Source organism: Notothenia coriiceps, unplaced genomic scaffold (assembly GCF_000735185.1).
Source record: "Notothenia coriiceps isolate Sejong01 unplaced genomic scaffold, NC01 NC01_scaffold00024509, whole genome shotgun sequence".
NCBI classification, from domain to species: domain Eukaryota; kingdom Metazoa; phylum Chordata; class Actinopteri; order Perciformes; family Nototheniidae; genus Notothenia; species Notothenia coriiceps.
In genome coordinates, this window is record NW_011357210.1 from 1 (window position 1) to 16,019 (window position 16,019).

The 16,019-nt window shown below is 38.2% G+C and overlaps 1 protein-coding gene and 1 long non-coding RNA gene across 3 annotated transcripts; one reads left to right on the forward strand and one right to left on the reverse strand.

Annotated features, from left to right (window-relative positions):
• Positions 1-288: 288 nt before the first annotated feature.
• On the reverse strand, positions 289-1,662 carry LOC104955044 (uncharacterized). Its single transcript, XR_799414.1, has 3 exons — positions 1,553-1,662; positions 663-790; positions 289-415 (listed from the first exon to the last, which is right to left on the reverse strand). It is a non-coding gene; the product is annotated as an uncharacterized lncRNA (long non-coding RNA).
• Positions 1,663-5,093: 3,431 nt separating this feature from the next.
• LOC104955045 (uncharacterized) lies at positions 5,094-14,245 on the forward strand. 2 transcript variants are annotated; one of them, XM_010782271.1, is made up of 11 exons: positions 5,094-5,187; positions 6,717-7,331; positions 7,425-7,461; positions 8,334-8,410; positions 8,699-8,779; positions 8,930-8,989; positions 9,075-9,155; positions 9,292-9,363; positions 10,482-12,345; positions 13,061-13,174; positions 13,540-14,245. In XM_010782271.1, the coding sequence occupies exons 2-11, from the start codon at positions 6,774-6,776 to the stop codon at positions 13,755-13,757; spliced, it is 3,162 nt and encodes a 1,053-aa protein (XP_010780573.1). In that variant the 5' UTR covers positions 5,094-5,187; positions 6,717-6,773; the 3' UTR covers positions 13,758-14,245. The 2 variants fall into 2 exon arrangements, with proteins under 2 accessions (XP_010780573.1, XP_010780572.1); XM_010782270.1 differs by having other exon boundaries at positions 6,717-7,461.
• Positions 14,246-16,019: the final 1,774 nt, after the last annotated feature.

The window sequence follows — 16,019 nt, forward strand, 5'->3', positions numbered from 1 at the left end:
CACAGGCAGTATGAGGAAAATAAAGCACTTTTTGAACATTAAAGCATGTCATAGTAGAGGCTCAAAATACAAATATTAACCTGAAAATGAGAACAACAGGGCCCGACTAAAGTGGCTTTGAATTTATATTTAATCACTGGATAAGAATGGAATTGTTCTGCCCAGGAAATCATATTTTCATAACTGCACTGGGAACACAGATATCTTACAGGTGTGACCCTGACGCTGAGCTTCAGTCTGGGTATGAGCATTCCCTGTATGGGTACATGTTTTAGTTCTTACCTTCACTGAGTTTCCCGCAGAAGGGGCAGTAAAACCTCTGACCACAGTCCTGCCAGCCCATCGCCGGGCACATGGAGGCTCCGCAACAACCACAATTTGAAACACACTCTGGCTCTTTGCACACAGGCAGGGGCTTGAAGAGGCAACACACACACACACACACACACACACACACACACACACACACACACACACACACACACACACACACACACACACACACACACACACACACACACACAAACAAAAAACATATTTTAACCTTCACAGAAGCTTCACATATGTAAATTGTGGCATTAGCTTCACATTTCTCTAGATATAATTATGAGTAACTATGATTGCTGTTATTTTTCCTATATCGTTTTTAAGAGATTACTGACCTCTCCATCATTTTGCTTGGCTAGAGGGGTGACCAGAGCTCCCAGCGGCAGACGGCTGAGCAGAGCAGTCTGAGCATCACAGGGCATACAGTACGACGCAGAGCGGATGGCTAAAGGACTCGCGTTACCTAGAGATCAACAGAGACACGGTCCAGAATTACATGAAGGTTGGTTTGGACACACAAAATGGAGACAGGAAGACGAGAACGGGGAAAACGCCCAAACTTTAAAGTATCATATTTGTAATAATAACTAAATCGGAGTCCTTCACAAAAAAACATACGCTATAATGACTTTAAAATTAAATTAAAACTCTAATTTAACTACCTGCAGATATTATTGTCATAATCCTTTCATCAGTATGTCCAAAATATTTCTGATAACTGGAATCAGTGTTTCCCCTACCATTGTCTTGGAGGGGCGCCCCGCCAACGGAGCCCCGTGCCCCCCCTGAAATTCAAGGTGTTAAAAAAAACGGCACCAAATTGCAACCAATCTATATCTACTGTCACTTTTCACATTGAACAAGTGCTCTTTTATTAAATAAACTAAACGCTTTCATTTTAATTTGTGAGTGTAGTGTTTATGACCCTAAGAAACACAAATGCATTAATTAGTATAGCGAGCACACACTATTATAACTATTACAAACCGTTTCATACACTAGATGTTTTCCAAGGTTGATCCCATTTTTCTTCAATTAAATATGTTTATGTTCAGATTTTTTCTAGTCGCCTCCATCAATAATACATGGTATAATTTAGACAGAAAATTCTCTGTGCAAAGCAGATTACATTTCAGTGATGTGGATGCCAGATTAGGAAGCCATTTTTACCCAGCTGTACATACAGGGTAAAAAACAACAAAGATACAGTGTTGTGTGTGTTTACCTCTGTCCTCTATGATACAGGAGGTAGTTGCCAGAGGAGGTAGACGGGAAAAGGGCTCTGAGACGAAGACCTTACCCTCCCACTCTGCACTGTCATCTGCGATCACCTTCACCTGGGAAACAGCGATAGAGAAAGAGACAGGGGTGCAACCTTATCAACCTGCAAGACTGTGAATACAGATCACTACGCTCAAACAGGGGCAGGATCTTTTATAAAACATCTTACAAGTAGTAGTTTTGCGGCTCTTACTTTAAGTTAAAAATAATAATGATTGGAAAAAGTTAGAAGTCAAGTATTGGACTCTTTATTTGCGTTTTTTTCTTAAAGATGTACCATAAAAGGAAGCACACATCGGCAGCGGATGGCACTTTGATGAGGGCTTCATCATGCTGCCAGTGTGTGTAGCCAAGTTGCTCAGTTTGCATGAAGCCAAAAATGGACTGACATCAGAAAATAAAAAGTATCTGGATCATTCAGGGACTGAGGTCAATAGAGCACCATAATGATTTGATTATGTGCTATAAAATTGTTCATAGTGGGTTGTTGATTTAGCTCAACAAAAAAATTATACACATATTTACATAAGTATGTCTATCTTCCAATTTAAATCAATGGGAAAAAAGTATTTTTGGGACCAAATGACGTCATTGACTAGAACGTAGTGATGTAGGCAAATTTGCTTCCACGCCCAGCACACTTCCTTGGGGCTTGGTGTATCGCTTAATTAAGCCCCATGGACCCCCCCGGCGGGTCCTTTTTTTTTTTTTTTTCACAACACTGTGTCTCAGGGCATTTTAATATTTAAGAACCTATTGATGTGTTATACCAGATTAATAGGAATAATCTCAGCTAATTGACGATACAAACCATTTTTACCAAAACAAAACACAAGTCTCATAAGAAGCATCTAAATGACCAGAGCGAAAAATGCTAACGCACTTTGGCACAGAACTCAAGATAAAAGATACCCTTATTACTTATCGTAGCTGCACATACAATATATCCCATTAAAGCTGAGGTTCCACAGATTATTTAGGTATATAGTATCATCACTGAGTGATCCGAACTTGCGACAGGGGAGACAAAGACAGACATCGATTATAGGGCGACTGTGGCTGTGAGGGAGTGTGGTCGTCTTTCAACCAGAAGGTTGTGGGTTCGATCNAAAGATACCCATATTACTTATCGTAGCTGCACATACAACATATCCGATTAAAGCTGAGGTTCCACAGATTATTTAGGTATATATATCATCACTGAGTGATCCGAACTTGCGACAGGGGAAGCAAACACAGACATCACAACACGTACCTTTACGTAGCTTTTACGGGAGATCCTCTCACCGTAGCTGTCAATCTGATTAAAATACTTGTTCAATGGCATTACAATGAGAAAAAACGCGACTGAATCGGTTAATCCATAGGTTGATAATGTTTTTTTATGTTTAAAGAGGTCAAATTTCACTTGTTTTGCATCAATCTTGATACAGGGTACTTATTATATGTTGCAGTTTGGATTCCTAAAGCTTTTAATTTACCATCCCATCATTCAAGGGTGGTTTTCACTATAAGTAATTTTTTCTTTTGGACGGACACAATAATTTACATTTTTTTACTTTGTTCAATCTGAATTTACTTTAAAATAAAAACATCTATATTGATTCTGACACTTCTACATCCAACTCACAGGTTTTTCATTACTTTGAGAAAAAAGATTATTAATTTAACTCTTTTAGAAGGGAAGATATGGTCATTTGTTCTGGGAAAGTCATTTTTGAGCCTGAGACCTGAAAAACAGGCTCGGGGCTAAGCAGGAGGCGCAAACGCTTGCCTCGGGGAGCTAGAAAAAGGGCCACAGCGGAGAATAAATATAAGGGCAACCATGGCAACCATGCGCGGGAAGTCTTCTTCGCTACTTTTGTGGGCGTGTCTTGAGCTTGGGGAGTTTACGCCAGCAACGCCAGCAACGCGACCAACAACCAATCACATGAATCTCTCCTGTCAATTGCATAAAAGGTTTTACATGCCCCTGCTTTATATGATGAACATTTATGACATTAATTTCTATGGTGCTATTTTACGCAACATTCCATGCTGGCTAAATACTGTCTATGCCTGCTAGCTGTCCATTCAAACGAAGTACACTGGATATAAACTCCCCAAACAGGCGAAAACCTACCAGTTTCACCCACTGTCTCTGCCACCTCCCTCCATGCCTGGCTCCTCCGGTTTGTATCCCGGTAGGTGAACAGGGACTGATCATAAAGCACCGGGTGATCCCCTACCGCTACGATTATTTTCTCCTCCAAATTAGAAAGGTAGCCTGGCTGACAGTTACAACATTATGTAGCCAGCTAGCTGAAAAAACCAACAGTAGCACACAACATTATATGCCAAGATATACACCATACATACCCCACACCCTGCAGAACCTCCATAACATGTACAGATTTTGTTGAGGCGTAGAACGGAAGAAGAGTAAGTTATTTTTACCTGTAATAAACTACTACTGTGTTTGATGAAAAATCAAATCATGGTTTGCTATATATGAATGATATGTTATAGGAGCAAATAATTCAGGGAAGAAAGGCTACTAAGTATTTCCATCAAACTTTATTTTTAGAAATCCTGAATTATTTGCTCCTATAACATATCATTCATATATAGCAAACCATGATTTGNCATTATAGAAGTTTATAGAAAAGTACAAATTTATAGTATTCTACAGAATGATCTATAGATTTCTACAGATATGTCATGAGTCGGTTCTGTCCTATAGAATTCTTTAGATTGTTATAGTTTTAATTATAGAAGTTTATAGAAAAGTAGAAATGTATAGTATTCTACAGAATGATCTAGAGATTTCTACAGTATTCTATAGAATTCTTTAGCTTGGCGACTATGTTCTATAACATGCTATAGATTTCTACAAGATTTTATAGATTTCTACAAGATTCTATAGGATTCTATAGGATTTTATAGATTTTTTTGCTAAGGGTTGCCACATCAATTCTGAAGAACTCTACCCCAGACCCATGTATTTAGATAGTTCAGAGAGAATAATCAACATGCTGCATAACAAGATAGAATCATAACACCTCTATCAGCTGACGCCAACAGGCAGGAACATAGAACCATAACACTGAGAGCACAGCAGCCAAGGTTACAGGTGCGTGTGCTCAGTCAGGACAGTTTGAACTGATAAACTGGGTCAAAGTTATGGACCTTGGAAAATATTTCCCCAACAACTATTAGTGTGAAATAAATGTAGCAGGTAAAAAGTCCAATATTTCTTTCAAAAATGTAGAGGAGTAAATGTCTAAAGTAGCATTAAACTCAAGTACAATTATCTCTATACAATACTTGAGTATAGTACTTGAGTAAAACTACTTAAATAATTTCCACCACTGGGTATTGCTTCCTTTGTTGGTATAGGATGTGATTTTATTCTCAAACTATCTTTATTGATTCATTTAAAAAATAAAATGTCACTTAATATTGTGGAGATGACGCTCTTACTCTGAAAAACCAAGCAGAAGTGCTTGCAGGGCTGTGAGGTAAACAAACCACCGGAAGCCATTTGATGTTAGCCCAGACATGGCACTGGTTTTCAAGCATTTTTACTCAAAATGACAGGTATGTTAAGCAGGTAGTATTTTTCAGTGTGTTAATTTTGGTGTCGTTTTCAGTTCTATGAATTATTCGAGATTTTCACAGTTTTATCGAGCCAACACCAGTTTAGCTAACAGCTAGCTAATCTATGTAGCTAAAGAAAGGAAGAAATCGGAAACCACGCTAAGCTACACTTCTTCGACATGAACATGACTACAATCATTTAGTTATAGGTGGACAACCCCTACTATGACTATACATGTTAGGTTATTTTGTGCATACTAGTTAGCTACTTTCCTATTTATTTTGCTGGTGAATTGTGTGTTAATGTTTTCCACTGGTGTAATGTAGTGAAGTACATTTACTCAAGTATTGCACTTAAGTAGGTTTTTTGGGGTACTTTTACTTCACTTAAGTAATTTTGATTTAATGCTACTTTAAACTTCTACTCCACTACAATTTGGCAGCCAATATTGTACTCTTTACTCTACTACATTTATTTGACAAAATACGTTTCTAATTACTTTACAGATAACTAATAGATAAACTATGCTATATAAGTATACGATAAGATGTGCAGAAGCAGTATATCAAGTAATATACAAAGTAGCTCCACCTTTACCAGCTGTGATAAACACATTAAGCATAAAAGAAAGTCACTTTATATATATATATATATATATATATATGTACATATATATGATTCTTAAATGGGATATTATGCACAATAAGTACTTTTGTTTTTTTGATGCCAATACAACATTTTAAATGCAAGACCTTTACTTGTAACAAATATTTTTTACACTGTAAAACTTGTGAAAAACTTCCTATTTGCCTATCTAGGCACCACAAGAGGTAAGTGACACAAACATTGTTAAAAAAAACTCAAAGTTTGTTAAAGCCCCTCTTCACCTCTAATTGATGTAATGGAAATTGCTGTGTAGCCGTGGCAATACAACGTGTGAACAATAAAAAGTGCCCATCTCTGAGATAACAAAAATACATACACTGCTTAATCAAGTATGGATCAGGTAACAGTATGGATCCAAAAATATGAACACACTAGGTTACATTTCTCAATGTCCCATTTTTTGTTGCATTATATGTCCCGTGAGGGAGTTGTTTTTGTTACTTTGCTTCAGCAGAATGACGTATACCCAGACTTTGACATTTATCTCCTAGAGTTTCTCAGTGCTCACCTAAAATATACAGCCGCATACACCATGAAAGTACTTTTCAGTAGGTAAGAGACATCTTAAGTAGTTAAACTGAAGTTATTTTGACAAGATAGTTACTGAATTAATCATTTTGTGTTTTATCTTGTGAAATGTGAGGATTGTTTTGTTGTTATATTTCCTATTCTGATAATATAGTATCTTTCTGTATAAATAAGTAATTTGAAAGCTCCCTCTTTGGCTCTAGAAAATTATAACATGCATTTACTAGAACAAACCATCAATGAATGCTATTCTATTGCTAGAATGCTATGCTATTAATGTGTGATTTGTAGCCTATTGAATATTTTTCCTTTGTATGTTGCTTCGCTCTGCTAGGACCTGTTTCCAAGGAAATATAAGACACCAGGCAATACATTTGGATGTTTACGGGGGATGATGGATAACCACAAGAGTCACGTACCCTGTCAGTCGTGGGCCGGCCAGCATGGCTGGTCCTCTACTTCAACTCAAGGACCCCTCCTTGACACTCTGCCCAGCTCTCAGCATCAACACCTGGGCTCATCGTCTGACCAGAGGCCCTTCTACCAGCACCAGCAGGAGTCAGATCAGAGTTGTATGAGAGACCCCGGCACCATATTATCCGGAAACACCACTCTCCACTCAGCTCTGTACAAAGCCTCTCACATCAGCAGCAATCCGTCATCAAACACGCTGTTTGCCAACACTGCCACCCCGAGTTCCTCTCACATTAATCCCTTTGCCCAGCAAAACCCTCACACCTCATCAATGGTGCTCAGTGCAAACCAAGGAAAAAACATCCTCCTACCATCTCTTCCCCAAACAAACCAATCTCCACAGCCTTGCAGGCCCCAACATCCACCGCTGCATTCCCCCCACGATCTTTACAAAGCACCATTTCAACCTCTATTAACCAATCAGGGTTTACCCGACAGACTTTTGCCCATTAGCCTGCCACCATGTGGACAACATGTAAGTACATCTCAAGCTACTTTTGAAGGAGTGCATGCTGAGTTTGCTGGTGTTGCTGGATACACTCATAGCCATGCTTCATCCATGTCTCAGGAGCAGCGTCAGTGGATACCTTCGTCAAACTGCATGGGTAAGCTTTTTTTGTATTAGCCTTTGTTGTTCTCTAGTACATTTGTCCTATTTTGGAGGAGGGTTAAACATGTTGGGTTGGATTTGTCAAAATATATGTGTTTGGTACTTTAGCTGGTTTTTTGCTTATCCTTGGTATACTGCATTTTAATTAAATAGCCAATTTGAGCCACCAGATTTCTTCTTTATTTAATACCGTTCCTTAACTTAATTTTTGGAATATCTCATGAAACAGATTTGTGAACACCAAACCACATGCTGTATTTTGTTAGCCGAGTGATGGACTGTCGAACGTTGTGTCACCCGTCTCTATCTCTTCTCCAATTCAACACTGTCCTCGTCATCAAAAAGTGAAAATGCTATAAAAAAATAAAAAAAAGATACTGAAAGTAAAGTTTTTGAAAATGCAAAACTTTAAATAGTCTAAAGAGTGGAATTCACTTCCTGATTTGGGACACTGTCGTCACAATCTTTTACCATCTTTCACCAGAGGTCTGGACCATGGAAATTAATTCACAGCAACTTAATTCAGAAAGATGCTTTTCATTTTAAAATATTAGCATGATTTACATTTTGCGTCTTTAAGTTTGGTCAGTATGAATAAAGTAGTGATTCAATTTCACAATTAGGCAATCATTTGTTTAAAAGTTCAAATATTGATTCTCATTATTTTTCTTACATATTTGGCCCCCTATTAATGCAACTGAACTGATGTACAAGGGGTTCGTGGTGATGAGTAATCAGGCAATATGAACAACTGTTTATTAAACAGGACTTTACAAAAAAAAAACACATGTGACCACACTGTAATGTCAGTGCATACTACAGTGCTGTAATACCGGTCATCATACAACTTGCATGTCCTTTCCTCAGGAGCTGTACAGGAGTCAGTCCCTGGCGCTGCTCTTCCAAACAACGTGCCATCGCAAGAGGGAAACATGAGCTCACCGGTGAGGAAATGAACACCGCAAAAATGTATTTGAAAATAAGGTTTTGTTGATTGTTGGTCTTTTTTGTACCCATCTCGACTGTTGTAATGGTTTTCACATGCTTCATGATATCTAGCTGTTTGTTTCTACAAAGGTTGATGGTACACATTGTTAGTTACTAGCGTCTACCAAATAAACGTTGCCCAACTTGCTACCATCATGATATTTACGGTTACAGATATGTGGGGTTTCTTATGAGGACTCATTAGATTGTATCTTTTTTAATTAACGTGTTTTATCTTCTCTTAGGCCAGCTATGAGAGACAACGTTCGGTGCTTTTGCAACAGCGGGCACAACTTCTTCACCAAGTGGCACAGTTGGATAAACTTGTAAGTGTGTTATAGATAAACATTTGGATAGTTGCTACACTGTTCAACTTTTAAAATGATATAATACTTTAAATTGTGAATGGATTTGATTCCTGAAATATAGTTTATAAGAGATACTTCCTGTTGACTTCGCTTTGTCCCCTAATAAAGCTGGAATCCATAAACCCAGAGGAAGGCAGTGGTGGGCAGTCTCCACATGCAGCTATTCAGGTAGTTTGTCTTTTTAGATGTTGCTGTTTTATTTGTTTTATAAAATCTAAATTGTATAATTCTGTGTATTTTTCTTCACTTTTAGCCTCCACCACCAATGGAAAAATCATCTCAATTTGAACAAACTAAGACCAGCGGTGCACAGCAGGTTCAACTGCAGTCAAAGGTAGCCCCACATTAAATATGAACCAATACCAAAGATGCCTTTATTGTACAATAGGCTAAACTTGATTGATAGTAAAGGCTCAACCCCATTACTGTTAAATCTGTTAAATGTCTTCTTTAATTATTTTGTATTTCAGCCGCATATATCAACGGATTGTTCATCGCCTGCATCCCATGAAGAGCCAATGCCATCTAATGCCAAATCAGAGGTAATAACCCATATAAAATGTTTAAAGTAGTATTCAAAAGTTCATCATTTCCATGTTATTTGTCAGGGCAGTAGTAACAGTATGTTTGTGGTATGCGCTGTAAAAATGTGGCTTTTGATATTTCATATTGGGTCAGTTGCGTAATTAACTAACATTTTAGTCTGAAACAATTTTGGTCATTAATTAATTAATTAAAGCCGCAAAAAAAGAAAGAAAACATTATTAGAAAAGAATGACCAGTCATTTCTGGTTCTAGCATGCCAATTGTGAGGATAATGTTTTCCTAATATTATGGTCGATTGAATATCTTTTTATTTTGACTATTCAAAGACATTGCATTGCTTTTTTCCAACTGGACAATCAATACATCTATTAAAGAATCAGCGTTTGCAAATACTTTTAAAAGTCTATATTGCTCAAATAACCAAGAGTGCTGGCCAATTATTTTATTATACAAGCATAGACATATACCAAAAAGTAAGGGGCCCAAATACTTGACAGAAGTGTTCACTCAACTCCCTGTCAAACAAGTTAAGTTGCTTTGACTGCAGTAGACTGGCCCAATAAAATGATAAATATCAATTACATTTGCAATGTACTGTACATTATCAACACTATCAATGTTAACACATGGCATTCTGCCCTTGGTGTTACATTTAGCTACTGGAACTAGCTGTAAGAAAAATTGAATGGAATGACAAAATATAGTAATAAAAGCTAAATACGCTTGAATAAGCTTAATTTTTTGGCCTTCAAACTCTGCTAGTTATGTTTTTTTTTAAGAATATGAAGCTAGCAGGACATATATGACATAATGGACATATATGACATATGTCCTGCTGCGATATTATTTTATACTATAACATATGACATATATCTTGTTAAAGACACTAACATTGAACTTTGAACCTAAGGTCTAGTTCTGAAGCATCAGAGCACAGTATGCGGATAATATAACAAAAAATAATAATATATAGAACCTCTATAAAATGCCAAAATATAAGTAAACAAAATGAGTTTAAAAACAATTCTGATATACTTAGATTTTCTGCATCCACAGATTGTCGATGACCTGATTTCCACTGATTTATTTTCTTCTTTTTTTAATTTCTTTTAAGGAAAATGAGTCAGCTGAGTCAGAGGTTGACAGTGACTCTGATTACTTGCCTGACAGTGATGCTGACTTATTTGATTCCCCATTCCACTCTGAAGGGAGCTCTTCAGATGAATTCAGTCACATCAAACCCTCGACCCCTACAAACCAAAAACCGTCTCTGACAGAAAAAAAAGAAGATGAATCAGAAAGCTCTATGTCCGAGGACAACACTGACAGTGACCCAAAACAGACTCCTGCAATTACTCAGAAAGAAAAGTCTTCTGACACTGTAGTGTTGCCATGTTCAAGTTCTAAAGGAAGACGTGTCTATGACAAAAGGAATTATTGTTTATACTGTGCTAAGCCAGTATTTAAATTGTCACGACATCTTGAAAGGAACCACAGTGACAAAAAAGAAGTCGCAGCTGCATTTCAATACCCCACAAAATCAAAAGAAAGACAAAGGATATGGAACAGAATAACAAATCTAGGAAACTTTGCTCATAATAAGGATGTCTTGAAATCAGGAAAGGGCCAACTTGCTGCCCGAAAAAGGCCGAGCCAAACTAAAAAAGCCAAAGACTTTCTCCATTGCCTTCACTGTCGAGGTCTTTTTCTGAAGAAACCTATGTACAGACACATGAAAGTTTGCCCAGAGAGAGTGAAGAACGAGACTGTGTTTGGAAGAAAGAACATCGCATCTCGGTGTGCACTTCAAACTTTAGGAGACCTTAGCATTACTGATGGTTTTAGGAACATTCTGTCCGATATGATATACGACGATGTGACGCAAACTGCCATGGAAGACGAAGTTCTCTTGCAGTTTGGCGAGCTTATGTTCACTCATCACGGAACTGATCCGAAAAAACACGAGTATATAAGACAATACCTTCGACAGTTAGCAAGACTTGTACTAGAAGCTAAAAAAATCACCCCTCTGGAGAAACTGAAGGACTTTTTTCTCCCTTCGTGCTTCCCACATGTGGTGTCTGCAGTAAACGTTGTGGCAGGCTACAATGCGGAAAACAAAACATACAGCAATCCTTCACTTGCCATCAAGCTTGGCTACCACCTACAGAAGGCTTGTGGTATTGTTGAGGGGAATGCAGTAAAGTCTGGTGATGAGAGATCAGCAGAGTCTGCGAGAAACTTCCTCTCTCTGTACAAGAGAAAATGGAACAAGCATATTTCTGCAGGTGCATTAACAGCCATCAAGAAAACCAAACTGAAAAGAGCAAAGAAGGTGCCGTTTGCTCAAGATGTGATGCGCCTGAATATCCACGTGGAGAATGTTCATCTTCTTGCTGAAAAAAACCTCAGAGAAAGCCCTTGTACAGAAAACTATGCTGCTTTGGCCAATGTAATACTCTCCCGGACAATATTTTTCAACAGGAGAAGTGTTTTAGAGGTATCCTCAGTGGAACTAACAGCTTTTGAGTCGCGTCAAAAGTCAAACTTGCAAGACGGCATGGATATATCCGTTACCGATTTGGAAAGAAAAATGTGCAGGTTCTTTGTCAGAATCAACATACAAGGGAAGTGCGGCAGAACGGTTCCAGTTTTACTCAAACCATCACTTGAGTCAGCTATAGAGCTTCTCGTAAAGGTACGTGAGACATGTGGAGTCCCCAGTCAGAATCCTTACCTGTTTGGCCGACCCAATGCTCTGACTGCCTACGCCGGGGCACAGTGCATCCAGAAATACGTCAAAGAATGTGGCGCTAAAGACCCTGCAGCTCTGACATCCTCAAAGATCCGGAAGCATTACGGGAAAATGCTACAGCTGATGAACCTGAATGAAGATGAGGCCGACCAAATTTTAGGCCCCAACAATCAAGTCCGCAGCCTTGGACAGCAGCTGGATGACGTTGAAATACATTCAGATGGTAGGGTTATTTATTTTAAAGATGATTATGATTCCGATTAATTTAACGTAAATTACATTTTAAATGGAAATATTTCATTGGCACCGGCAAATCTACTCGGAACATAAAGTTCAGAAAAAATACATATACATTTAAAGGAGTCAGTCTGTGGACTATTGTGGTGTCAACAGCCTTTTGTGTTACCTGCAAGTGAATATCGCAAATTATTTTCATCACAGTAATTTGGAGCAAGCCACTTAAAGGTATCGTAATGCCTGTCTATTATGCAGCAGTATTTAAGAATATATGTGATTTGCTGTTTTAATTACTTCTTACTTGATAATAAAAAAATAATCTGGTGGATGTGATGTTTTCAACCTATATCTGAGCAATGTTCAAATCTATAACCTACTAAATATATTTCTAAATCAACCATTGCAATCTACAGTTCTAGAACTAGGAGCATCAACATTTACTTTAGTATAAAAGTGACTTTAAATCACATAAAATCTGGATTATAGCTGAAGCTTGGTTGGAGGAGTTGGTTGCTTTAATGGACTTTGGGAATGGACACAACTGCAAAATGTGTCGATTTGGTATCGTAAGACATTGGTACTATGAACAATTGATGTAATATGACTGAAAACAACACTGAGGAGCTGCACCTTTTGTCTTATTTCTCTGTTAGAAATGTGTGTATTGGTAGTTAATCTTTCTTGTTTTTTCTTCAACACAGAGAGAGGACAACAAGCGGCATCATGGGATTACAATAAGCCTTCCGGTGCAGGCTCTGAACCAACAAGCACCAACGTGACTGTAACTTCAAAATATTTCGAATCAGACAAAAAAGGTAAAATGGTGAACAATCATGATCCGTGATTCTATCAATTAATTGTTTTAATTATTGTTCCTCTTTGGTTTAGAATTTCTTATATAACAAAATAATCAAGGGGGGGTTAAGGCAACATAGTTGAGTTCTTACATATTGTCCATTTCATTGTCCAAGCTTAATTTGTTGTAAAAACTTGACACACAAAACGAAAAAATGGACGGGGAAGACAAATAACATTTATAGAGTTCGTAAGCTTTACGACTAAATGTGGACAAAAGTATGTAGAGTGCTTGTGTGAGAAACCAGTATTTTGTTATTTTGAAGATTTTTCTGGAGTTATTTTGTAATGGTGAAAGTTTACTCATTTCTGTTTTAACCCACAGGCTCCAAAATTAAGGGCAAACATAAATGGGAGGAAGCAGAGGTTCTTGCTGTTGAAAGACACATGATGGGGTTAATTAAAGAGTACAAGGTGCCTCAGAAGGACGAATGTGTTCAGTGTCTGGAAGCTGAGCCAGCACTGAGGACCCGTTCATGGAAAGGTGTAAAGGACTACGTCAGAAACAGGATCACTGCCCTAAAAAGGACCCCAAAACAGTAACTGATCTAGGCAAGTAGAACCACAGCAAAGTATTGAACATTTTCAACCTTTATTTGGTCAATGGCAAAATCAAGCAATTTTTTCCTGTTCCATTTGCTTATCCCTGCCACCCTCTGTTCCTCTTTGTTTTGTATTTGTTCAGTCACCATCGGGGTGTCTTATGTGACATGGTGAGCGTTTACATCGGTTAGGATGACCAAGAATAGATTTACATTTCTATTTTTTCTATTTTTGTTAATTGTAATTCTCTTACTTTGTATCATTACAGGTTGTCATGTGTTCTGTTTCATGTTATTAAGTTCATTTGGAAAGAGACAGATCATGGATATTGACAAATAAGTAATGAGCTGGTTAGTAAGTTAACTTCGGTGACCACCAGGTTATCTTGTATACTGTATTTTGTTATTCTCTTTGGTATGCTGGTATACTGTATTTTGTCAACTTTGCATATCAACCTTCCAATAAACAAAAGTTTATGTGTGAAAAAACAGTTTGTACTCTATTCCACTCACAACATAATACACACAGTATTTTATCGATTTGTCAAATACTGTCAGGCCTACTGTATCTTTGTCCATGTATGTAGAAATGACAATCATATAGGCATTGGTGGAGGAAGAAGTATTCAGAACCACAAAACAAGTGGCTGAAGAAGAAAAGTCACACATTCAAAGTCTTAATAATGTGAAAAGAAATGAGAGTATTAGAAAACACAACACTAAATATTTCCTAAATCAGACATTCATGTTATTGTGGTGCCACAATACATATTTTCTGATTCTTATCAATAATAAAATATTAGCACCATTTTTATGCGGCACAGTAATATATTTACTTTGATGGTTTAAAGGTTTTCTAATATTCCGGTTTTTAGTTCAAATTATGCATTTATTGTAGCCCATGTATTTTACTTTGAAAGGAAACGAGGAAATGGGGTGTTGTGATCCGTGCTAACTTGACGCTAACATTGCAGCAAAGGCTCGGGTTTATGAATGTTGTCTAAATTAATCCTCTCACATTTTCTGGTCATTGAATATAATTGTAATACATTTCACATATGTTAAACTGCTGAAGTGTTTCGCTTCCGTCGCAGAGGGGGAGATGAAGACGCTAACGGTCACGTTAGTAATGTGGACGAACAAGTGCTGCACGCAAAGCCCCTTGTTTCCGCTGATGTCCAAAGGTATCTAATATTTTATTACTTCAAATAACATTGCTCCTTCAGGTCACATATCTTAATTCACCCTGCACATTTAAGGATGCACCTCTGTTATGTGTCAATATTGTTTGCTTACTACAGAAGAACCTCAGTCAATTCCTGTAGTAGGCTAACGTTATTCATATCAACGATTACTTCTCATTAGCAAATCGTTCAACACAGTGGTAGTTTTACAGGGGAAACGTTAGGTACATTTTGTTAGGAAGTTTTCAAAGATGTAACATTATTTCTCAAAATAGCTGCATTTTGCGTGTTTTTGATTAGAAATCTATCTGATTTAGCTAACTGTCAATAAAACATGTTGGCCTCTGAGAAGAGATCCGAGAGTCGCATCACGACGCTGCAGGTTTGTTTTGCCCCGCTAGATCCCGCCTCCAAGGAGTCAAACACCTATCAGTGATGGTAATGAAGGATGATGGACGTCCCCACAGCCAATCAGAGCGATACACCCTGTCAGCCGTGGGCGGGCCAGAACGGTTGGTCCCCAGCTTCACCTCAAGGACCTCCCTGCAACCCTCTGCCCAGCTTTCAGCATCTCAGCCTGAGCTCTCCTTCTGACCAGAGGCCTGGCTACGAGCAGCTGCAGGTGTCCAACCACGGCTACCAGAGCGAACTTGCAACCTTTTCATCCAGAAACAACACAGAACACAGCACGCTTTATGCTAATAATGCTGACCACAGTGTTCAGCGGGTCACTCCTGATGCTCATGCTTCATCCATGGTTCCATCTACAAGCCAAGGAAGATATATACCTCCATGTTCTCTCGCTCTTATGAAGGAAGGGACGCATCCCTGCAAGCCCCAACAAATGCCCTTTTACTCCCCTCACAGCCCTTACCAAGGAATATCTTCCCCTTTACAGCCCCCATACACTCACCATTGTTCATTAAATGGACCTCAGTCACCCCAACAAAAACATTTGCCCATTACCACTTTATCATTTGGTGTAAATCAGAGTCCACAGTTTACACCTCAGCCTGCATTTGAGAGGGCCAATGTGGAATCCTCTGTTGGATACACACACAATCATTCCTCGCCACAGC